At 43.1% G+C, this 25,995-nt stretch overlaps 1 protein-coding gene across 1 annotated transcript; it reads left to right on the plus strand.

Annotated features, from left to right (window-relative positions):
• The first annotated feature begins 17,519 nt into the window (after positions 1-17,519).
• On the plus strand, positions 17,520-24,691 carry RBM15 (RNA binding motif protein 15). The gene is made up of 2 exons (XM_043963325.1): positions 17,520-20,352; positions 24,324-24,691. The coding sequence occupies exons 1-2, from the start codon at positions 17,520-17,522 to the stop codon at positions 24,362-24,364; spliced, it is 2,874 nt and encodes a 957-aa protein (XP_043819260.1). The 3' UTR covers positions 24,365-24,691.
• The last annotated feature ends 1,304 nt before the right edge of the window (positions 24,692-25,995 follow it).

Raw genomic sequence — 25,995 nt, forward strand, 5'->3', positions numbered from 1 at the left:
ATGTTTCATGTTTATTCAGGCATTTTGACCCCTTGTCCTATTTTTACTACTATAACCACATTCACACCATTCAAATACATCAGATGTTTTTGTTTTTGTGCTAGTAGTTTTCCCCTCTAAAGCATTCTTCCATGTATCTATTTTGCTAAGAGCTCCTTAAAAAATAATTAAACTGGGGCAGCTAGGTGGCATAGTGGCTAAAGCACCAGCCCTGGATTCAGGATGACCTGAGTTCAAATCCATCCTCAGACACTTGACACTAGCTGTGTGACTCTGGGCAAGTCACTTACCCCCTCATTGCCCCTCCCCCCAAAAAAATTAAGCCCCCTATTGGTGCTATAGTATGCAGTAGCTCAGGAGATCCACACATGGAGGGCAGGCCAGTACTGACCAAGAGCTCACCTTCCTTTAGCTTGCATACCATCACATTGACTGATTTTTGTCTCATGTTAAATGCAGGCTAGTATCATTTTAAAATCCAAACTAAGAATATTTAAATCATTTGAATTTGCATTAATCTTGAACTAGCTGTAAATACTAGCTACAATTAATATTCTAGATATGGTGTGTCCTGACATGGACAAAGACCTTTTTAGCTCTAAATCTATGATCCTAAGTAATTTTTGTGCCTCAGTTTCCTCATTTGCAAAATAAGGGGGTTGGTCTGGATGGCTGTCTAGCTCTAGGTCTATGATTCTACAGTAGCACAAGAAGCTTTTATAAGATGTTTTGCTCAATGTACTGTGTCAGCAGTACTTTTACCAATCTAGGTGGTTGGGTTTTTTTTGGGGTGGTGGGGGAAGGAGCAGACTTATGATGTCATTTGTATGGGGAACTCCCAGTGTGGAAACTCTCTCCAAAAACATTACTGAATAACTTCAATATTTTAATCAATACAGTGACCAATCATGACTTCAGAGAACCAATTGTGAAGTGTTCCTCCTGACTCTTAGTAGGTAAGGAATAGATAGAGCAGGGATGTGGAGCACACATATTTAGGCACAGTCACTATGTTGACTTGTATAATCTTCTACAAGAGTGAGGGTTCTATGATGGGAGGAGGCAAGGAGTTTGCAGAAATTGACAACTTTTAGTATATACATACGTACATACACACATATATACACACACATACACATATAAATATATCATCAATAAACCATTTTTTAATGGCACACCTCTCCAACATTGAAAACTGGTAACTCCCCTGTGACTTGCTCACAATCACACAGCTGGTATCTATAAGAGGCAAAACTTTAACTCTAGTGTTCCACACTCCAAGACCAGTTCTCACTTTTTGACCTACAAACCACGATGCTTCTTCACAGTCTAGTTAGAGTCTACTCTGCTGGCTTTTAGTGATCATTGATTCCTTTCCTAATAAGGATTTCCAGAATTTTGCCAGTAGTTGAATCAAGCTCACTGGTGTGATTAAAGCAGGAGTTTCTTAGAAGCTATTTTTTGGCCTGTATTTACTTTCAGGTTAAACTTAAGAGAGACACTAACACCAGGGAAAATTTGCTCATTCTTCTTAGGCATGTAATAAAATGCTATAAAAGACTCTCAGTCTATCACTATCTTCCCTTAAGGTGATTCCTTTGTCTGGTTGCCTGATTATGTAGCGGGGACAATGGACTCTTTTCCTGTGATGCAACATTATAATACAGACAACAAATAAAGAGGTGGCTTATAAAATATAATCTGGTAGATTTGTGTTCTCACCGATTTATTTCCTCCAGTACTATAGACTGGAATCCATTTATGCCTGCCTGTTAAAAAAAACATATTGGTTCTAGTCAGTTTTCAGATGAAGAAATTAAAGTGATCTATAGTCATATGAAAAAATATTCTAAATCACTATTGATTAGAGAAATGCAAACTAAAACAACTCTGGGGTACCACCTCACCCCATCAGATTAGCTAATATGACAGAAAAGGAAAATTATAAATGTTGTAGAAGATGTGGGAAAATTGGAACACGAATACATTGTTGGTGGAATTGTGAACTGATCCAACCATTCTGGAGAGCAATTTAGAACTATGCCCAAAGGGCTATAAAACTGTGCCTACCCTTTGACCCAGCAATAGCACTAGTAGGTCTGTATCCCAAAGAGATCACAGAAGAGGGAAAAGGACCCACATGTACAAAAATATTTATAACAGCTCTTTTTGGGGTGACAAGGAATTGGAAACTGAGGAGAGGCCCAGCAATTGGGGAATGTCTGAATAAGCTGTGGTTTATGAATGTAATGGAATGCTATTGTGCTATAAAGAATGATGAGCAGGTGGATTTCAGAAAAATCTGGAAACACTTAACATGAACTGATGCTGAGTAAAGTGAGTAGACAGGAGAACATTGTACACAGTAACAGCAACATTATATAATGTTCAACTGTGATAGACTTAGCTCTTCTCAGCAATACAATGATCCAAGACAATTCAAAAAGTCTCATGATAGAAATGCTCTCCACATCCAGAAAAAGAATTATGGCGTTTGAATGCAGATCAAAGCATACTATTTTCACTTTATTTGTTGAGGGTTTTTTTTTCTTTTTCATTCTGCTTCTTCTTTTACAACATGACTAATGTGGAAATATGTGGAAATATGTTTAACATGATTGTACGTATTTAACCTGTCTCAGATCGTTTGCCATCTTAGGGAGGTGGGGAGGGAAGGGAGAGAGGAAGAAAACTTTGAAACTCAAAATCTTCCAAAAATAAATGTTGAAAACTAAAATAAATAAATACTATTGCTTATAAAAACATACTGGTTCTTAAATAACTTATTTGTTACTTTAAAGGCTGAATATATGCCTAGGAATAAAAGCATACTTTCTTTTTTAGCCAACAAAATATATCCAGTGTCAAGAGACTATTCAGTTTATGGAGTGAGATGAGGTATAAAATTTAATCTACTGCTATAGGTGGGGAAAGTTTTTTCAAATCCCTGTATGAACTCTTTCTACATCTGTTGGGAAATCAAATGGCACGCAGCTTCCAAAATAAATTTCATACTTCAATCATAACTGTCTTTATGTATATTGAAGATATTGTAATAATTTTTAAAGTGTAGGAGTTTGGTGAGAAGGGAACACATGGGGATTGAAAGCTTGCTTTTTTATTATTACATATTTGTTATGTTCCACATGCATACGATCAAGCAAATTTTATATTGCTTTCTATTGAAACTAGAACTGAAGAACTGGCAGGAATCATTGATCTAGAAGAAACTACAAAAGTTCAAACTGCTCCTTTTATAGTTGAAGAAACAAAGCCACAGGGAAGTTAAGAGACTTACCTGAGGTCATACAAGCAGTAAGTGCTGGTCATTTGGTCAGTAGCCTGGCATTTATTAAGCACCTACTATGTGTCAGGTCTTGTGGATACAAAGAAACTCAAGATACAAAGACTGCTCTCAAGGAGTTCTCAGTGTAATGGGGAAGACAACATGTAAACAATTATATACAGAAGGATAAACTGAAGTTAATCCTCAGAGGGAAGGATTTAGCATTAACGGCGATTGGGAAGGCTGCTTGCAGAAGGTGGGATTTTAGCTAAAACTTGAAGAAAGAGTCAGAGATGAGGCGGGGGAAGAGTTCCAAGGGGGGAGGGAGGGAGCAATGAAAATGAGATAAAGGACTTGAAACCAGGGCCTCTGTGTCCACAGTCTGCTCTTTCTACTGTACCAGTCTGAAAACTGGAGGTAGCTCCTTTCTTCATTCATATTGTAGGGGCCAAATTTAATATGTAGAGAGTTAATTGGGTGACTCGCCATAATATTGGGGTTCAGAAAATAATGAGGGACCTTTAGGTCCAAAACTTGCTCCCCTCTGAATGGCCTGTTTAGCTATTTCTCCCAGGCCAATAAGAAAGGAGCTTAACAGCAGCCTCTTTTCCACAATCGAATCAGGTTTTATTAATGGGAATAAAATACACAGCAAGGGTGAAATTAATAAAGTCAAGGACAAGGGAATAGGGAAAAAGGAAAATGGATAATCTCCCTGGCTCTAACAAAAACCTATACAATCCCCAAACTCTATTCTAGCTCAGCTAATTCAAAGGGCCAGATTTAACTCACCACCAGGGGTCCGTAGTTTTTTTGGGAGTCAGCAACCAGTCTCTAGTCAGCTCAGAAGCCAGAGGGAGAGAAAGTGTGGGAATCTCTCTTACTTCCTGTTGGGGTCCTCTTTTCTACCTTTTCTCCCTCCCCCAAAGTGGGGGTCCTTCAAGTAGTTGTGGCTGAGACTGGTTCTCCGTTGATGATGCAGTCCACAGCCTCTGAGGACACTACTTCTTAGGGTTGGCCAAATTTAGACTAAGGTATGACAGGGCTGGCCAGGTGTGGCATAAGATCTAATCACCTCAAATGGATACTTAGCAGTTTCTCATTCACACCCAATTCAAACACTACTAAGTTAGTTTTTGTTGTTGTTTTGTTTGTTTTTGAGGGGCAATGAGGGTTAAGTGACTTGCCCAGGGTCACACAGCTAGTAAGTGTTAAGTGTCTGAGGCTGGATTTGAACTCAGGTACTCCTGAATCCAGAGCCAGTGCTTTGTCCACTTCGCCACCTAGCTGCCCCTCACTTCATCTCTTTTTGCCTCATTTTCCTCATCTATAAAATGGGGATAATAATAGCACCTACCTCCCAGGTGTGTTGCCAGGATCAAATGAGATAATATTCACAAAACATTTAGCATATAAAAGGCCCCTTTAAATGTCAGCTATTATATGTATTTATGTGCATATAAACATGCAACTATACATACATGTACATGTATGTAATGATTTATTCTTTCTGTAGACATGAACTGAACATACTGAGTTTTTACTTATATGGTAGCTATACACATATACACAGCAACATGATAATATGTTTTTGCTGGGTATTAGGGCCTCCATATATGTTTGCTAAATGAATGAATAAATATATAAATGAAAGACAGCACATGTTTAATTTTATTTTTGGTACTGGCATTACCTCGTGCTCAGGCACATGCTAAGAAACTTGAGATTATGTACTTCATGAGGAGAAACAACTCATCTCTTTTCTCCTCTACCGACAATGAATTAAGACTTTTATTATTCTGTCTTGTTTTAAACTACTTATCTTGTGCTATACTTTCTGCCCACTCTGCACCAAGCAGATACACCCTTGTTCCAAAAACTTCAAGGACCTGGGAGCATGTGGAACTGTACTCTCTTGCCTTTCCAGTCTCATCTTCCACCACTCCCCCTTTAAATGCCCTCCCTTTCAGCCTAGAGGATAACCAGAGAATACCTGCTTCTTTCTGAACACACTCCATCCTTTCTCACTCCAAGGTCTTTACTCACAACTTCGGTTACCTCTACTTAGCCTTAGGATGCTCTTTTCTCACTCTTTCCTCCTACCCCAACTTCCTCCTTGCTTTGTTTCAGCCTTGAAATTTTACCTATCCATATTATCTAGCATTTTGCCTAGCATATAGTAGTTGTTTAATAAATGACTATAGAAGTGAACTGAATTGAAATCTTCAAGGCCCATATCAGTCAGTCAACAATTCATCAAGTACCAACTACATTCCAGGCAGTGTACTAATTGCAAGGCATACAAAAAAAAAAAAAAAAGCAAAAGACAAACCTTGTTCTCAAGGAGCTCACAGTCAAACGTGGGAGACAAAATGTAAACAACTATGTACAAATGTGTCACATGTGTATACATATAACACATATACTATATATACATATATTTTCCAATTTATCATATATGTGCATATATGTATATGTAATAAATTGGAAATAATCAGCAGAAGGAAAGCGGTAGAATGAAGGGGGATGAAAACAGGTTTAATGTAGAGGGTGAGATTCTGTCAAGTACCAACTCCTCCATCTAAACACCTATTATATACAAGGGCACTGGAAGTTCTGAAAAGACTGCTATGAACTAAAGGAGTCTGAAGAACTTTTCCAGATCTGGAATTCTATGAGTCTATGAAAAGTTTCCTTTATCCTCTCAACTACAAGTAATTTCTTCCTACTCTGTATGTAAATTCCCATAAGAAGTTGCATAAAGGTGGTGCTTAATAAATGTTTGTTGAATGAATGAATATTACTCAGATGTAGGTGTGATCACATCAGTTTGGAAGTTCAGTGATTCAGATTGTGCCCCCTCCATGTCTCCCCATCCTGTGAGACTCCTATGTTCTCCCAAAAGTTTGCTACACAGAAGCCTTCCTCAATGCCCCAACATCACAGTGGCACCAGAGGGACACTCTAGTGGTCTACCTCTCCTCTCTTCTTGCCATATGACTAGTCTATCTCCTTTGGACAAACAATGCCTTAATATTATTCCTGTTCTTCTCTGGATGGAATTTCTTACTGATTAAATGGACAGCCTGCTCACACCCACTATGTGTTTCTCCATTCCCTTGTGTAATGTTCATCTTTAATTCATTGGAGATAATGTTATTCCAGGAATCACTGGCATACAACAACACTGGTCAAATGTTGGTCTCAAAGAGTTGGTTCTTTCCTTTCAAGGGAATCTTGGAGGCCAGAAAAATAGCTTTGCAATTTCCCAAACTTAATCTAGTTCACTCTCTTCCCTTTTCACCCAGGGATATTGTCCATCTGTACTGTTTGTCCCAGATAAATATATTGTTGGATGTGATCCATAGTGTAGTCACCCAAATGGGGAAGCTAGGTGGCGCAGTGAGTAGAGTACTGGCCCTGAAGTTGGAAGGACCTGAGTTCAAATCTCACATCAGACCCTTATTAGCTGTGTGACCCTGGGCAAGTCACTTAACCCCAATTGCCTTAAATATCTGGGGCCATCTCCATTCATCCTGATATATATCTTGCCACTGGCTCTGGAGAAGAGAGTGAGGTTGGTGATGTAGCAAAGCCCTCCCTCACTTAAATCCAATTTACTGCAAGTTACGATATCACCCTGATGTCATCGTCCTCTTTGAGAACAAAGAACAAACAACAACAACATCCAAATGCATGTTGAGGTCTGAGCAAAAGACACTCTTCATCCATTTGATATTTATTTTTGGGTGGGGCCATGAGGGTTAAGTGACTTGCCCAGGGTCACACAGCTAGTAAGTGTCAAGTGTCTGAGGCCAGATTTGAACTCAGGTCCTCTTGAATCCAGGGTTGGTGCTTTATCCACTTCACCACCTAGGTGCCCCCTTCCTAGAGATGTCTTTCAGGAAGCTCTGCAAGGTCCTGGGGCTTAAAGCAATCAGCATGATGTCATCCAGAAACAAGAGGGCCTAGGGGGGCGGGGCTTACTATCCACAGGGAATCCTGTGCTGGATCTCTTCCATTATATTATGTTGCTGTGCACATGTGTATAGTGTGACAATTGGAGTGATGCCACCTGCTGGAGAGTTACTGTAGGAAAGCTCTGCCATGAGGAGAAGGCGTCTGAGGGCAAGCCATGTGGCTTGGAAGGTCAGATCCTTGGTGTCAGGAAGTGATGTTTACTTGTGGGTACTGTCGATCAAAGCTACCAGCCAATTAGCTTGAAGCTTTGTGTGCATGTGTGGATGGGATGTTTCCGGTTTTCACAGGAGGCTTCTGGGAGGAAGAAGGGGTGAGGCTTTCTCTTTTACCAGGACCTCAGGGGGGAGTGGAGCAGGAGACGCTGGCTGCCTGAGATAGACAGCTGAATCTAGGGCTCTTTCTCTCTCTCTTCACCAAATTCTTATGCTCCTTAATAAATGCTTAAAAGTCTAAACTCTTGCTAAAGCTTCTAATTTATTGGTGACCACTCATTAGATTTTTGGACAGTATAGCTAGAATTTTAGCCCCTTACAATAGCCACAGTGGTAAAAAGCATATAGCTCCTTGTTTTATGCTTTGCTAATGTTTATGGTCATAGGGTCATTGGGTAGGGTTATTTCTATTATATCTTTCAAGGACTCTTCGATATTTTAAAAAGAGTAAGCAAGGTGGTTTGTGCGACTAAATCGAATGCTTTTTTCGTCATCAACAATTGGCATGGTGGCATCTTATTATATTCTTTACAAGTTTCCATCAGTATGAGATGATAAAAATGTGATCCATTGTTTACTATGCCTTGCAAGGGTCATCAATGGTGATTCCCTGTATTTGTGTATATATGACTTTCATAAAGATATGATGGGAGAGCAGACACTTGCAGGCAGTTTTCAAATATTTGTTTTCAATGCCTCTGATATCTTCTGTTCCTTCAGATACCTCGTAAGACCTTCAGAAGAGGATCCCCTCCACTATGGATCTCCTCTAGGTGTACTTAGTCCAGTCTGGCTGTTTTTCCCATCTTTATTCTCAGTGTCCTTTTTAGCTCCTCTATAAGCACATAGAGAACTACGAAGTAGCTGGTGTCATAGAGCAGGGCTTCTTAAACTTTTTCCACTCATGACCCCTTTTCACTGGAGAAATTTTTACACGAACCTGCATATGTAGGTATATAAAATACGTATACATAACCTTTTACTGTTACCAAATTTTTTCGTGACCCCCTCCCCCCACACACACACATTCAGTTTATACATATGTGGTCATAACCTAGTTTAAGAAAATAGATCATAGAGGGTGGAGATCAAGGCCTGGAGTCAAGAAGTCCTGAGTTCAAATCTGACCTTAGATACTAACTGTAAGACTCTGGGCAAGTCACTTAGCCTGTCTGCCTCAGTTTCTTCATGTATAAAAATGGGGATAACAATAGCACTTATCTTGCAGAGTTGTTGTGAGGATCAAATGAGATAATATTTGTAAAGTGCTTAATACAGTGCCTGACACATAGTAGGTACTTAATAGTTGTTGTATTCCTTTCCCCCACTGTGATGTTCTACTATCTACAATGGAGAAAACAATTTGATAAAATGTTTTTTTTTTAATCTTTTCCATCTTAGTTCTTCCATTTTCATCTTTGAACACCCTTGAGATGACTTTGCTTAGTAAGATACCTTGCCATGGTTTTAAAAACCTGGCTTTACCTTCCACGGCTTCTCTCTGTATTTTAAGAGAATTGTGCCCATAACCATCCATCAATCTTAAGATTTTACAGACAAGTTAGTATGACCTTGGGTTCTGAAAGGTTATACCAGTGGAGTACAATGTCTGGTAGATTTTATCATGCTGGAAAGGCTTCAACTATGGCCTTGGAAAAGGGCCAAGACTATTTTATGAGGACTAAACTAGTTAATTATCAAAAGATACGTTACTAGTAGGTTTGCCATGTGGTGATACATTTTTTTTGGACATGGCAACCCATGAATAAATATTATCATTTAACATGCCAAGTGTATTTTTTTTTACTTCTTTTCAGAGTACTCTATGAGCAAGGTGAATTATTAACATTAATGTTATTTTTAATCTTTTCTATTTGCTTAAATGAGCTTTAAAATGACAAATAATTGTGTAATAAATGAAGCCTTTTAAGAATATGCTGTAGACCCTTTTAGAAACTTAATGAAATTTTAGGCAAACTCCTATTGAGTTACATAACGGAATTTTTCTTTATTTGTCTGTTTATAGAATGTCTCATAAACTGAGAAATTCTGATATATGAATAGCGAAATTAATAAATAACATTAATTAGGTGAACAGTCTTCTTGCAAAAGAATTCAATATTTATATAGTAAATTATGAACAACAATTTTCAGGAGCACACCCATTATACAAGCTAACAATTATATAGCATTTTAAAGTTTGCAAAGTATTTTACATATATTGTCCATTTTGATCCTCACAACAATCCAGGGAGGTGGGTGCCATTATTATCCCTCTTTACAACTGAGGAAACAATCTTAAAGAGATTAAGTAATTTGCCCAGGGGCCCACAGTTAATAAATGTCCTCAGTTACCCACGTCTAACTGACTGCAATTCTAGAGCTCTATTTGTGATATTGAGTCACCTCCCTATTAAACAAGATGCGCATCTGAACTCTTGGCAGGAACATTCTGACTGTTGTTGTTGAGTCATGCCAGACTCTTCAGGACCCAGTTTAGGGTTTTCTTGGCAAAGACACTGAAATGGTTTGCCATTTCTTTCTTCAGCTCATTTGATAGATGAGGAAACTGAGGCAAACAGGGTTAAGTGACTTGCCCAGGGTCAGAAGGCTAGTAGGTTTCTGAGGTCACATCTGAACTTAGGTCTTCTTGACTCCAGGTGCAGTATTCTATCTGCTGTGCCACCTAGCTGCCCCATTCTGCGTATAGGCACATCCTATATTTTATTATATGCTAAACATATTTAAATGAAAAAAAAAAACGGTGCTAAAACAGGGTTCAGTAGACCTAAATTCTCATGTTGGCTCCATCATTAACTGGCTGTGTGATGCTGAACCTTAGAGGTAGCAGGACCTAGTAGAGAGGGTGGTGACTTGGAATCTAGAATACCTGGATTCAGATCCTGCTTTCAACACTTCCTCAATGTGTTACCACATTAAGTCACTTGGCCATTGGTTCCCCAAACAATTTTCTAAGACTATAAATTTCCCCTTTGGATAAATGGAAGGTGTTTCCACACCCAGAGTTCCTCCACAAATGAAATTACAGGTCTGGACAAAACCTTAAAAAGTCCTAGACAAGTTTCTTCATATTCTCGGCCTCAGCTTAATCTTTATAAAATGAGTTAGATTAGAGGACATTTCATGTCCCTTTCGTGTCTGTGTCTATCATCTGCTCCCTTCCTAGTAAATGAATCCTCGGCAATCCACTTGACAATTTATCACCCAGTCCAGATTCTGACTAACTTCCTCCAGTGGTGGGAGGCAGAGAATTATAGAATTTCCAGGCCCTGCTAGAAGGGGCCTTGATAGTAATTTAGCCCGGTCTCCTTAGTCTGTATCATTTTTAGACTGCCCAAAAGGTCTTCCTCTTTATTTCAATGCTTTAAGAGATCCACCAACTTCTAATCACTGTGGTCGTTCCAAAGGTGCAGCTTGCAGCTCCTATTCTGCATCTGTAGCTCTAACTGAATCTAGGACAACTTCGTGCTGTTCATCTGCACCTGGATATCTCGAAGGCATCCCAAACTCACCAGGCACATCCACTGAGGGAATCCCCATCCTTCCAGGCACTTCTTTCTTCTTTCCCCCTCCTACCTTCAATCCAGGCCCAAGTTGATTCGACTTTCTTAATGTCTCTAGTATTCACACATTGCCCTTGCTTGGGATGTCATTACCTCTGGCCTTGACTACTTAATAGCTGGCTGATTGGTCTCCTTGCCTCAAGTCCCTCCCTTCTCCAAAACAAACTCTCTTTGAAACTGCTGAATAATCTTTCCAAGGCATGAGTCACTGCCTCAAGTGAAAATCTTCTGTGGTTTTTAACCTGTAGCATAAAATACAAACTACTTAGCCTGGCATTAAGAAGTAATGCCTTTGACCTAACTTTATAGTCACATTTCATATTATCCTGCTTCATATAGTCTTCATTCCAGACAAACCAACCTATTAGCTGTTCCTGGCACTCAGCCTTTAGGCTTAGGTGCCTCTTCTTGAAGCAAGACTTTCTGCCACTCCCTGCCCCCATTAGTACCTTCATTCTCATCAAATTACCTTGTTTCCCTTTCTGTCACCCATTACAGTCCTCTCCCCATCCTCTCCTCCCCACTTGGGCATAAGCTTTTCAAAGGCAGGGAATGGTTTGGTTTTGGACACTTAGGGTATAGCAAAGTATCCTGTATCCTACAAGTGGTCAGCATTTGTTGAGTTGGTTTGAATTAGGTGGGTCTGATGATGGCCTGTGTTCCCTTGTAACAAGTAAGGACGTCAAACAAAACAAACCAGTATATTGCATTGTCTGTGTCTGAAAGCCTATGTCCCATTCTGTATCTCTAGTCCAGCATCTCTCTGCCAAGACAGGTTATAATCACATCTGCCCTACAGGCTTGTAGTGAGGATGAAATGAGAAGATATTTGGAAAATGCTTTGGGAACCTCAAAGTGCTGGCTATTCCAGATTCTGAGATCTTTTTACATCCTGTGGGCCATCAGTATGCTATCAGATGTTGAATTTCATAGAGGTAGGGTCTATCTTATATTTCTTCCAGGAACTATGGTTTGCACATAGTAGGTAGGTAGGCACATAAAGTGTCTGCTGAACTGAATTAAATTTAATTAATATCTTCATACAAACCATTGATAAAATGGCAGAACAAAATAGGGTCAAGTCGGAGGCAGCTAGGTGGCGCAGTGGATAGAGCACCGGCCCTGGAGTCAGGAGTACCTGAGTTCAAATCCAGCCTCAGACACTTAACACTTACTGGCTGTGTGACCCTGGGCAAGTCACTTAACCCCAATTGCCTCACTAAAATATATATATATATGTATATATATATATATATATATATGGTCAAGGACAGAACCTTTCAGCATACTCCTACAGTATTCCTTCAAGACTGGCACCTTTGGGTTCTTCTTTTGTTCAGTCACATAGGAAACCACCTAACTCTACGTAGATCTGGCTCTTAGCTCCAACTTGTCCAAGAGAATATTAGGCTTTTTGGAAATATCGCCAAGACCTTTCTGACTTGTTAAAATCCAGATAATTTCAAGTCAACATACATTGATTCTATGTCCATTATGTGCAAGGTACTGGGGATACAAAGAGAAAATCAAGACAATTTCACTGTAAAAGAGCTCACTGGTTTATAGCATTATGGTTTATTTGACTGGTTTATAGCATTACTTTGGTCCAGTTTGATAACTGTAAAAAAAAAGAATTAGGTTAATCTAGCATAATTTCTTATTTTGTCTTATCCATTCATTCAACACTGAGTGTTAAGCATTAGGAGAGGTCAGAAGATAATTCAGACATGATCCCTCCTCTTAAAGAGCTCAGAACCCAGGAGCAGGATGGTACACATCTACAAATATGCAGTAACTACTATGGGACAGAATTCAATAAACAATAAGAAAATTATAAAAGCATAAGAGAAGTACTAAGTGCCATGTGAGACCAAAGGAAGATTCTGACTGATAAGATATTAACTGACATTTATAAATAACACTGTCAGGGCTTTTTTGGGGAAATCCCAGAGTGGCAGTGAGACCTTAAGTCCTTGCTACATGCATAATGCATCAAAATGCCTTTGATTTCCAAAAATGCCTTTGATTTAAGTTTCCCAACAATCTTGTGTGTTATACTCATCCCCATTTTAAAGATGATGGAACTTAAGACTCAGAAGGAAAGTAACTAATTTACTATCACATGCCTAATCGGTGTTGGAGATGGAATTTTACCCCAAATCTTTCTCATTCAAAGCTCAGGACAATATATACTACCACATGCTAAAATTGGGTTGGACAGAGGCATCTAAACCTGCCTTTAAATACTATCAAGTTTCAGCAATTAAAGATGATGACAGAAGGGCATCTTGGGTAAAGGGCTTTTGTGAACAAAGTCAAGGAGTTAAGAAAGCACTAGGTGTGCAGTAAGAATGGAGGTGAGGGGGCAGCTAGGTAGTGCAGTGGATAAAGCACCAGCCCTGGATTCAAATCCAGCCTTAGACACTTGACACTTACTAGCTGTATGACTCTGGGCAAGTCACTTAACCCTCATTGCCCCACAAAAAAAAAAAAAAAAGAAAAGAAAAAGAATGGAGGTGAGTTGAAATCTGGCTTCAGGATAGCACAGTAAGAAGAATTTCTAAATAAAGCTAGAAGGGTGAGGAGGTACCACTTATAAGGTTTCAGGAGAATAGTGACATGATCAGATTTGTTTGTGATCACATTGGTTCAAGTGGAAAAAAGTTATCCATCTCAAAGGGAGGACTGATAAATTCTGAGTGTAGATTGAAGTGTATTTTTTCACTTCATATTAATTTTTTTTTCTTGCAACCTGGCTAATGTGGAAATGTATTTTGCATGACTTCATATGTATAATGTTTATTGTATTTGTGGCCTTCTCAATGGGTGAGGGGAAGGTATGGAGCAAGGGAGAGAATTTGGAACTAAAAACAAAAATTACAAAATATATTATAAATATATTTATATTTTATAAATGTTTATAGAGCATATTAATATATTTCACAACTAGAAATGTACTTACATGTTTTATAAATGTAAATTTACATATTTTTAATAAATATAAATATGTTAAATGGAATAAATATATATTTTTAAAGGTTCATCTGATAGCAGTGGTTTGAAAGGCAACCTAGAAGAGGAACTAGAAACAGGAAACTAGCTAGGAGGATGTTCTAGCATTTCAGGTGCTAGATTGGACCCTTGTTCTAGGTTGAGGCATCGGGGAACATGAAGTAAGAGATGGACTAATAGGGTCCCAGATTGACACCTGGAAGGGAAGCATGGAGATAATCTTGTTCAGATGAAGAAACTGAGGTCTAGAGAAGTACTACTATTATCATTCACTCAGGTATCCATCTTCAAAATCTGGGTGTTCCCTTTGACCTTTCCTTCTTCGTTACCCCACCATCTCCTAGTTACCAAGGCTTGTGAACTCAGTCATTGAAGTATCTCCAGGATCCTCTCTCAGCCTCAGTTTCCTTATCTGGTAGTTGCATTTGATGGCCTCTAAGGTCCTTCCAGTTCTCTATCTATGACTCCATAATTTAAGAGATATTTTGGAGGTTGAATGGGTAGGTCTTGGCCAATTCATAGAAGCAGCTGGTTGGTTATCCATCTGGAGTAGGAAGACCTTGAGTTCAAATGCAGCCTCAGACACTAGCTCTGTAAGCCAGGGTATTTACCTGTTTGCCTCTGTTTCCTCAACTTGAAAGTGGTGATCATCTAATTCCCAGGGCTGTTGTAAGGATCAAATGAGGTATTTGCAAAGTGCTTGGCACAGTGCCTGACACACAGTAGGTGCTACTTAAATGCTTGTTCATGGATGTAGGTGGTTAAAGAAAAGGCAGAGAAAAATAAGGAAGATACAACAGTCAGATTTTGGGCAGAGGGTTACCAAGTGTTGAATGAAGGTTCTGTTGACAGAAATGGGCAAGCCACTGCTTTTTTTTTTCCCTCTAAAATCTAACAAATTATTCAGGGGCCAATATCTGGTTGAAGGAACTAACCCCTCTTTCCTCTTGAAAACTAGTGCTTTTAGTCATCTTCAGCTTTTTAGCATTTGCTTCTGTTTTTCATTAAAGATTAATTAAACTAAATTTAATTTAAAAGATTTTCATAAAAGATTCTCTAAAGATTCTAACAGCATTTCAATGATCAATTACATCTTTGAATCTTTTTGTAAGACACTTAGGGTATCCTTTGTCAGGGCCATAAGTCTTGAAATCCTTTCCACTTCTTTCTTGGCTCCCCAGTCCCAATAGCCTGGACCTGGCCCAACTGGCTTGCTTTCTTCCTGCCCCCCCCCCCCATATCTCTATCCCTATAGTTTTCAGGACCAAAGTGCCCCTCCTCAGCTTCTCTATTTTTGTGGTCTCTCCTATGCGAATGTACTCTTTTTGCCTTTATATTTCTATTCCCCCAGGGCTTAGCACAGGGGTGGCATGTAGTAAGTGCTTAAAAAGTCTTTTCATTTACTCATTGTCCTTATTGTACCTTTTTTAGCCTGTCTTCATTCAGAGAGAGAGAAAAAAATGGCAATTCAATAGTTCAAGTCTGTAGTCTATTAGCATTTTACCATCTCTCTGGGGTGTATGGGGTGGTCAAGGAGGACCAGCACATCTGGTATGAGGGCTTGCTGAGCCCTTTTCAGGAGCTGCTAATCCACCTCTGGTGTTTCCAAGAAGCTTCAGCACACTCAGTGGCCACACCCCAGTAAATCTTTTCAGCAGACATGCTAAACCAGGTTGAGAGTAACCATCAGTAAATTAGGGGGATGTCTACGCTAAGCATGTGAAGACTTCCCCCAGGAGAATGGCCAGTTGAGAACAATTTGTTCCAAAGGTAAGGAAGGGAGCTGAAGCAGGCACTGTGGAGAGCTTAGAGCGTGGTCAGACATCAAAGAAGCCAAGATCATCCACTATAACCCAGACCATCACCAGTTGTCTTGACTCTTGCCCTTTGATGACTCTGGAAGAAAGTGAGAGGCTGACAGTGATATCATTTGTCTGCTTTGAAATGAAGGATGAAGAACCATCCCTATCAAGTGAGCCTCTCTCCCTCTACTGTCTACTACTAAAGATGCTTTTACTAAGCGCTCAGGTATTTCCATTTGAGGCACGTGGGGTTGGTCTGGGATGAAGACAGCCTCAAAGATCCGGGCTTGCATTTACACCCGGGGCCCTGCATTCTCCGAGGAACATCCTCCCCCCCACCCCCCACCCCGGGTTCGCCCCTCCACCCACGTTGCTCCTATAGGCCAGGCCCAGGTTCCAATTGGGTCGCACAGCGCGGTACACCGCAGGTGCTTAGTAGGTGCTGGACGCCCCGACCCCAAAAGCTCTGACGTATTTTTCTCTGCCTCAGTTTCCCTATAAACACTATTATCATTTAATAGTACACATTTTAATACGATTGTGACTGTCACTTGAACCCTGTCAGAGGTAGGAGGCTGTGATTTTTTTACTAGCAGGGCCCGGGCATACAGGTAGCGCTCAACTAAATCTCTAATTGGGTGTGGCAGGCCCGCAGGCCCCGGCTTCTCCTCTGACTGTGCCGCAGGGAAAAGGGCTGGGTGTGGGGGGAGGTAACGGCACTAAGCCGGGGGCTCAGAGTGGCCTCCCAGAGCTCGGGGTGGACCCCGCACAGCCCTACGGCGCGTGACGTTGGGGAGCCGGTCAGTTTCCGTTGGTATTGAGGGGTTCAGGAAAGGACATAAGCCGTCCCTTCCTGCCCAGTCCTGGGGAGGGAGGGAGGAAGGGGGAAGGGGGGGGGGTGGTCCAGAGGGAACTCGCGCCGCAGAGTCATCTAGAGGCTCCAAGCACTCTATGCGCTGACCGCGCAGCGGGGGTGGGGCCGGCTCGCGCTCAAAGCACTGCGGCTCTCGTAACGTCAGTACGCAAACACGCGCTCCTCTCTGGTCTTCACCTTCAGTCTCCTCCCTTGGTCGCTGAGCCTAGCCCTTTAAGGGTGGAGGGGGGGGGGGGAAGTTGAACGGTTAACAACTTGATTGACGTGCTTTTAAGCCTATCATATTCACACAACCAGATTTGAATCCTCACTCAGACATCGGACGAAATGAAGAGTAAAGGGGTGGGGGGAAAAATAGTTTCTCGCGAGATTTTTGCCTAACCCTCGCCTCGAAAAAGTGCCCGAACTGATGGTTCCACTTGCCAATTAGAAGCAAAGGGGAGGGGTGACAGACCAATGAAAAGGACGAAGAGGTGGGCTCGCTCTTCTCCCCGCGCGAGATGAACCGTTACAGGACGGGTCTATCAGCCAATCAACCTCTCTAGGATTAGGGTCAGGCGATTGGACAGTGCGGCAGGGGCGGAACCACCGACCGGCGCGAGGAACCGTTAATACAGACAACGGCAACAACCAATGGGATCCTCTCGCCGGGCCGTCGAGGATCCAATAAGAGAAGCCGGGCGGGATCTTTCGCTCGGCGCTGGGAGCTGGGAAGACGGACAGCGAGAGCCCCCAATGACTCTGAGGAAGAGAGGCGCCCGCTGACCAATGAGGGCGGTGGGGCGGGGTCCGTTGCCGCGGCGGTGTCCAAGATGGCGGCGCGGGATTCCGCTGTGTGAAACCAGCGCGGGCAGGCGAGCTCCCCAGTTCCGAGGCGGCCCCGGACAGTCCTCAGCCATGAAGGGGAAGGAGCGCTCTCCCGCCAAGGCCAAGCGCTCCCGCGGCGGCGGGGAGGAGTCGAGCACCCGCGGGGAGCGGAGCAAGAAACTCGGGGGCTCGGGCGGCAGCAACGGCAGCGGCGGCGGTAAGGCGGAGAGCGGCGGCACCCGCCGGAGCCTGCACCTGGACAAGGGCAGCAGCCGGGGCGGCAGCCGCGAGTACGACGCGCCGGGCGGCGGCTCGGGCGGCCGCCTGCACAGCTACAGCTCCCCGAGCGCCAAGAACTCTTCGGGCGGGGGCGAGTCGCGCGGCGGCTCCCGCGGGGGCGGGGAGGCCCGTTCTGCCGGCGCCCCCGGCTCCACAGGCGGTGAGGGCGGGGGCGGCGAGTACAAGACTCTCAAGATCAGCGAGCTGGGCTCCCAGCTGAGCGACGAGGCTGTGGAGGACGGGCTCTTTCACGAGTTCAAGCGCTTCGGGGACGTGAGCGTCAAGATCAGCCGTCTGCCAGGGGGTTCGAGTGACGAGCGCGTGGCCTTCGTGAACTTCCGCCGGCCCGAGGACGCGCGGGCCGCCAAGCACGCCCGGGGCCGCCTGGTGCTCTACGACCGCCCGCTCAAGATCGAGGCAGTGTACGTGAGCCGGCGCCGCAGCCGCTCACCTCTGGACAAGGAGGCCTATGCACCGGCCGCCACCACGGGCGCTGCCGCTGGCCACCGGCACCCGCCAGGGGGCGGCCAGCGGGCGCTGTCCCCTGGCGGTGCGGCCCTGGGCTACCGAGACTACCGCCTGCAGCAGCTGGCCCTGGGCCGCCTGCCGCCCCCACCGCCCCCGCCGCTGCCCCGCGAGCTGGAGCGCGAGCGAGACTACCCCTTCTATGAGCGTGTGCGCCCGGCCTACGGCCTGGAGCCCCGTGTGGGTGCCGCCGGCGCCGCCCCCTTCCGCGAGCTGGACGAGCTCTCCCCCGAGGACGGCCAGCGAGCCAACCGCACCCTCTTCCTGGGCAACCTGGACATCACGGTGACCGAGAGCGACCTGCGCCGCGCCTTCGACCGCTTCGGCGTCATCACCGAGGTGGACATCAAGCGGCCCACGCGGGGCCAGACGAGCACCTACGGCTTCCTCAAGTTCGAGAACCTGGACATGTCTCACCGCGCCAAGCTGGCCATGTCCGGCAAGGTCATCATCCGCAACCCCATCAAGATCGGCTACGGCAAGGCCACGCCCACCACGCGCCTCTGGGTGGGCGGCCTGGGCCCCTGGGTGCCGCTGGCTGCCCTGGCCCGCGAGTTCGACCGCTTCGGCACGATCCGCACCATCGACTACCGCAAGGGCGACAGCTGGGCCTACATCCAGTACGAGAGCCTGGACGCGGCGCACGCCGCCTGGACCCACATGCGGGGCTTCCCACTAGGGGGCCCCGACCGCCGGCTGCGGGTGGACTTTGCTGACACGGAGCACCGCTACCAGCAGCAGTATCTGCAGCCGCTGCCCCTGACCCACTACGAGCTGGTGGCTGACGCCTTCGGGCACCGCGCCCCCGACCCCCTGCGGGGTGCCCGAGACCGCACGCCCCCCCTGCTGTACCGGGACCGGGACCGGGACCTTTACCCGGACACAGACTGGGCGCCACCTCCCCCGCCAGTCCGCGAGCGTGGCACGAGGGCCGCTGCCGCTGCCGTGCCGGCCTATGAGCCCCTGGACAGCTTGGAGCGCCGGCGGGACGGTTGGTCCCTGGAGCGGGACCGTGGGGAAAGAGACCTGCCTGGCAGCCGAGACCCTCCCCGCAAGAGACGCATGCCCGAGGACGGCGGGGGCCGGCACGCGGACAGGTCCCCGGAGAGCGAGCGCTCCCGGAAAAGACACTGCCCTCCCACGCCAGACCGCAGCCCCGACATGGGCGGTGGCCGAGACCGCTACAACAGCGACCCTGACCGCTCCTCACGCCTGCTCCTGCTCGAGCGGCCCTCCCCGGTGCGGGCAGACCGGAGGGGCAGCTTGGAGAGGGGTCAGGGCGACAAGAGAGACCGCAAGAACTCTGCGTCAGTGGAGCGGGAGCGGAAGCACCGGGCCCCTGCGCCCTCAGAGGGCAAGAGTCCCATGAAGAAGGAGGAGCGGGCCGAGGCATCTGCGCCCAGCACCAGTAGCGGGTCACGGCTGAAATCCCCTCCGCAGAAGCCCGAAGCCCCAGTGGCCTCTGCCCCCGCAGCGGCCCCCAAGCTGTGCCTCGCTTGGCAGGGCATGCTGCTGCTCAAAAACAGCAACTTTCCTTCCAACATGCATCTGCTGCAGGGTGATCTCCATGTGGCCAGCAGCCTTCTGGTGGAGGGCTCCACGGGGGGCAAGGTGGCCCAGCTCAAGATCACCCAGCGCCTGCGTCTGGACCAGCCCAAATTGGACGAGGTGACCCGCCGCATCAAGGTGGCCGGGCCCAATGGCTATGCCATTCTGCTTGCTGTGCCTGGCAACTCGGACAGCCGCTCCTCAGCCGTGTCTGAGGCCACCACCTCGACTCAGAGGCCGCTTAGGAACCTGGTGTCCTACCTTAAGCAAAAGCAGGCAGCTGGAGTCATCAGCCTCCCCGTGGGGGGCAACAAAGACAAGGAGAATACCGGGGTCCTCCACGCCTTTCCGCCCTGTGAGTTCTCCCAGCAGTTTCTGGATTCTCCTGCCAAGGCACTGGCCAAATCTGAAGAAGATTACCTGGTCATGGTCATTGTCCGTGGTGCGTCCTAAAAAGTCCATGTGTAGCTTGCATTTACTACTTGACATGGTTCCTAATGTGTGATGTGTAATGGGATACAGCATCAGACACACAACTTTATTATTTTTTTAACTAGATGTTTATTTGTAGCTATTTCCTCCTTACATTTCTATAAACCACTTTAAAGTAGAAGTCAGGAAAGTTTAGCTGTTAGCATACATAAGTGAAGGGGATCACCCTGAAAGGAGCAGGCAGATAAACCTGCTTTGACTGAAACTTCCCATCCTTTTATTTGTAACATTTGTCCTTTATCCTCATTTTTGTAAACTTTAGTTTAAAAAAAAATCCTCTAAGTTACATACCCATATATTTGAAAAGTCAGAATTTGGAAAACAAGTCAAAAAAAAACCCCAGGACTGGCAGAAGAAATCATATACACCTGAGAATGACTTGGCCTCTGTTGTACTTATCAATCTGATTAAAAGACTAAGTGTTAGGTTTGGTGTATATGCAAAGAATTCCTATGTCAAGGATAATTTTTGTTTTATTTTGACTAAAATTTGATCAGGGAGTGCAAATGTCAGGTGGTACACTGTACAGCAGTTTAATTCTTTTAATCAGGTGTTTGAGTGTTTCACTTAATATACAAAATTAATTCCCAAAAAGTATGCTTTAACACATGCATTCTAGCATCTATTCATGAGTTCTACTGTATCCCATATATGCACTTTTGGTTTGTAGCTGTGACTGTTCAGTAAATATTGAAGACTATGTTACAAACCATATATGTCTTGTGCTTACTCTAGTATGCAAGAAACAAGTAGGTGCTTTAAGAAGAAAAAAAATAAGTCAGTATAGGTGTTTGTTTTTACTGACTTTTCAAAGAAGTGTAAGAGGTACAATTCATACTTAGTGCATACTCCAAAATTAAATGTTTGTCATCGAAAGGGGGGGTGTTAATTTTTGTGACTGTTTAAGGTTCTGGTTTCAGTAATAGAAAGAAACAGTTGTCTACAGGCTTTTTTTGTTTGTTTTGTTTTGTGGTTTTTTTTTTGTGTTTTTTTTTTGTCTACAGGCTTTTAAGGTATACCTTAGGTCATTGGTCATTAATCTACCATATCTGAGTTGAAGAATTTTTGGTTGGCTGTCTAAAAAATGTCTTAGAAGGACCCTTTGTGGATTTTTTGTTTGTTCATTGTTTTTTTTTTGGGGGGGGAACCTGTTACATCATTGTAAATGTTTTAAGTGTTAGTCACATTCAGTGGGCTTACCTGGTATCTGACAAAGTTTAAAAAGTTGAATAGATTCCAGTTCTCTAAGGCCCATTTTTCCCTAGACAGCTTATTGTATATAGCTGATCCCCAAATGTAAATGTAAATTTAATGCATCTCTTAAATTGGATTTTGAATTTTCTCTCCAGTCCACCCTTGTGAGTTTTTTTAACTGAACATTATTTTTATTTCTGTTAGGTAAGCAGGCGTTTTGCTGCTTATGTATCTAGCAACTTATCAGTGTCTTATTTATTTTCAATATATCACTTTATCCTTCACTGTATTTTGCATCCCCCCCCCCCCCCATTGAAATGGTGATGATGACCTCCACTAATGCCTGTAGTACATATTAGGAAGTTCTGGATTATGGTCACTATTATCTGTGAAAGCATTTTACTTCTTGAAAGCCTTGTAGAGTTCTGCTGTTCTTTCTATTATCGGTAAGGATGCTGATACTTTGAAATAGCACCAATAATAACCCAAGGGAAACTTAACGTGTTAAATTCATCATTATTTACTTTTTAAAAGGTTGTATTCATTGTTTTCCATTATGGCAGGTGTCTAACGCATGTCAGCACTACCCTCATCACTGCTGTAGTACATCATCCTTTTGATTTTCTTTATACATCTGTAAGTTTTTTTTGTTTTTGTTTTTGTTTTTTTGTTGTTTTTTTGAAACTGTGGAAAAAACCCTCATACTTTTGATGACTATTTTGGAGAGAAAGTAAGCATTGGACTTCGAATTTGAGATCTTTGGTATACCTCTGGGGAGAAAAAATTGTATTCTCATTAGGCCTTTTGTATTAATGCCTTTGAAAAGCAGTGATTAGGTCTCAAATATGCAATAGACACCTGTTTTAAAAACTGATGCATGTATGGGGTCAAAGTACAGTTTATGCCTAATAACACTTTATCAGTGAGAAATTATCTCAATTTTTGGAGCCCCTTTTGATAAAATGAACTGGGAAAGCATTTTTTGCTCTTTTGAAGAGTAAACTTTTGGCATCTAGTTTTCACTATGATCCAGGGTGTTTTTTCAATCAGGTTGTTTTGAAGGGTAACAGGAATAGGCAGTACTGCCCTTTAACTTACTGTTTGAATGTTTATTTGGAGTTACGGTTTTTGTTAGATCTGGTAATTTGTGCTTCCTGCTCTATTTGTAAAATAGGTTTAACATCATTCTTGAATGTGTAAGGTAAAGTAATTGATTATGTTTAGCATGGGGCAATTATCTGAGTGATATCAATTCATGATACTGCTGTCTTATCTGTGTTGTCTATCCTGTTGTAGGGGTGTGTAACATCAGTTACTATTCACTTCATTTAGAATTGGGAAATTCTGAAAGTCTAGAACCATCTCTGTGGTGCTAAACGCTATTAGCCAGAATTTTATAATCCTGCCATTGGATTTCTTTTTTCTTTTTTTCTTTTTTTAAATTTTCTATAACAACCAAATTTTCTCGATGCTGGCTATGTGCATGCAGTTGATGTTTCTAGAATTTATTAGTTCAAGTGAATTGAAAGAATATTATTTCTATAAAGCGTTTAATGACTTGGTACATAAAAAAAGGGAAAATATCAAGATGACTAAGACATTTGTATCAATATTCTAAACTTTAAAAGGAATAAGTAATTGTCTCAACTGCTGGTCAATAACTTTACCTAATCTCTTTTGTTGACTGAAACTGGAAGTTCCTCTGAGGGTTATTATAAAAATTCAATTCCTCTTTGAAGTTAATTTGCTTTGAAGCCCCTTGTTTCCTACCTGGTATAACTGAAAGAATTACCTTTGCTTTCTAAGTGTAAGAACCATTCATCAGAAACTTCCAGTAGTAATAGAATGAGAAGACCACCTTAGGAGAAGGTCTTTATGACCTTTTGTGGAAAGAACATTTTTGGTATATGTGATGAGCAAAATTTTGGGGTCTATTTTTTTCTCATTTCCATGACTAGTTTTGAGACAATATTTACAAAGGAGTCCACTGAGAAAATGAGAAGCAGTGTTAGATTTATAGACTTGAATCCTATCCTTGATGATAGTGACATCCTCAAAAGGAATATTATCACAGTACTGAACTGTTAAGCTTAATGTAGAATTTTGTCTATGAGATTTGAATACTGCTGAAACTAAGGATCTTCAAAGGTTTGCTGGTTATTGAGCGGTTCTGTATATGGAAATGGATCATCTTGTCTCTTAAGTGGTAACATAGCCCATTAGATAGATTTTCAATGTCTGTGTACATTGACCCCCTTTGGAAAGCTTATTATAGACAAAAACACCACAGAGGTGAAAGTTTGACTGCAATTCATGGTTTCATTTTTTTCACTTTTAAGTTGCCTTCAGGAAGAAACCCCTTAAAAAAAACATGCAAATAATTATAAGCTTTCACTAGGTTTTTCTCTGTGGAAATTTTTTGTTTCCCCCTTTCCCTCACACACTCAATTGAGTGTAAAGAATATTTTCAGTTCTATAACCCTAAGCTTAGCTTATAAAAAAGAAAAAGAAAAACAAAACCCCAACCTGTTGTTTTACTTGTTATGTGTCTTCATGGAATGAATTCATTTCAAGGTCTGTGCCAGTGGGTATTATTGGTGCTTTTTGAAATCAAAGTGGACTATCCAGAAAGGCCTTGTAGCTTATGTTCATCTATGTATTGTAGGGAAAAAATATGTTGTAAACATTTGTACTTAATAACCTTTTTTTCCCCCTCTGCAAGCAAAGCTGGTGGACAGCGGATGAAGATTTGGAATTCTAAGCTCTAATGGACCTTTTTGAAGAGAAGTTGTGGCTTATGTGGAATTTACATGGGCCTCTTGATTGGAAGAAAGCTTATCTGTTTAGTATTTGTGCATTTTACTAAAATGGCAGCTTTAAAAAGTTGTGTATCTGCTATTGTGATGCCAATGCCCGTGTTTTAAGTGGAAAAAAATGACCTCTTTGCTTTGTGCTGTGTACACAAGATTTCTGGAAAAGTAAAGGAAAACCCTTTTTATGGCTCACACAGCTTAAAAGTAGCTGTCACTCAAACGTGCGCTCACAGTTGAGCTGATTTTGTTTCATTCTAAATAAATTGTTTCTTTTGAGGAAAATGTTTTTCTGCCTGGAAGTGAATTGACGACAAACCTTTGACCCCTTTGTTTGCAGCGGAGGGGGTACTTGCTGCTGCTCAGATCTTGTATGTCCTGAGCAAGAAGCAGTTAAACCATCATTTCATGTTGACAAGCCTGGTGTGTCAAATCTGAAGGATCTCTAGTGAATGTGTTACTGGGGGTCATTTGCTGCTCAATCCTCATCCTTTGGAGGGAATGGTGCTGTTTGCTGGGATGCAAGAAGCAGGGAGAGCACCTTAAGCCTCAGAACGTTGCACAAGTCTGGGGCTTTGCTGGTTGGAAGAGCTGGAGTTGCTGAATTTTAAGTTTTGATTTATTTTGTTCACCCAACACGTTTGGCCTTAGTTTCATTTTTAATTTGAAGAAAAAGTTTGAAATTGCTTTGTCTTGCACTTAAAACGCTCGCACCAAATTGCCAAAAGAAAGAGAAATGCTCCGTTTGCTTTTAAATGTTAATGATGTTAATAAAACCTTTGCTGACACATTTGAGGAGCTCCTCCGTCTCCAGGGGCTTCTCACCAATTATGCAGTCATGGGTTTAGTTCTGAATGGATGAAGAGTTCCTGAGAGCTAGCGTTTGTAATTAAAACCATTCCTTGGTCTCAGTGCCTTATTTGACCTCTGGTTCCACAAGCCTTGGATGTGCATGCATCGTGATGGTTTCGTAGGTACGAACGCACACTCAGTCCCTGTCACTCCGGTTTGTAGTACAGATTGTGAGGAAAAAAAAAAGGCATTCCTAAGGAAAGAAAGGGTTTGCCTTAGTTCCTGCGTTGTCCTGTATGGGGGCTCCTGAGCTTTGGAAGTCTGCTCCCGGTAAAGGAGCACAACTCCCATGTTTGCCGCAGGAGACATCACGGCCCGGGGACATCGCCAGAGCCCAAGAGGAAGCTAACCTTGCTGCACCATCCTGGCTTCAGACACCTTTTGTTGTTGTTGGCCAGTTTTAAAGTTAACTAGTTGCAGACGAAGACAACCTTGAAATGCAGGCTTATCTGGCTTGTGTTGAATTTTAACCTCGGATGGAAGAGCCCTAGTGCTGTCCGTCTCCCTGCAGGATGTTGATTGCTAGGCAACAGGTGATTACCAACAAAGGATGCCACGGTTGTATTCTGCACAAGGTGGTGTTCCCCTGGCAAACTGCTGTGTAAACTTGTAAACAGGTAAGGGGGGATTTCAGAAGTCAACATGCATTGTAATATATAGGGTGAGGGTTTTTGCTTGTGTTCCCTGTTGAGTTTCTGCAGATGGAAATTCTCAGGTGCCTTTACTGCTCTCTCTTA

Source organism: Dromiciops gliroides, chromosome 4 (genome assembly GCF_019393635.1).
Source record: "Dromiciops gliroides isolate mDroGli1 chromosome 4, mDroGli1.pri, whole genome shotgun sequence".
NCBI lineage: Eukaryota > Metazoa > Chordata > Mammalia > Microbiotheria > Microbiotheriidae > Dromiciops > Dromiciops gliroides.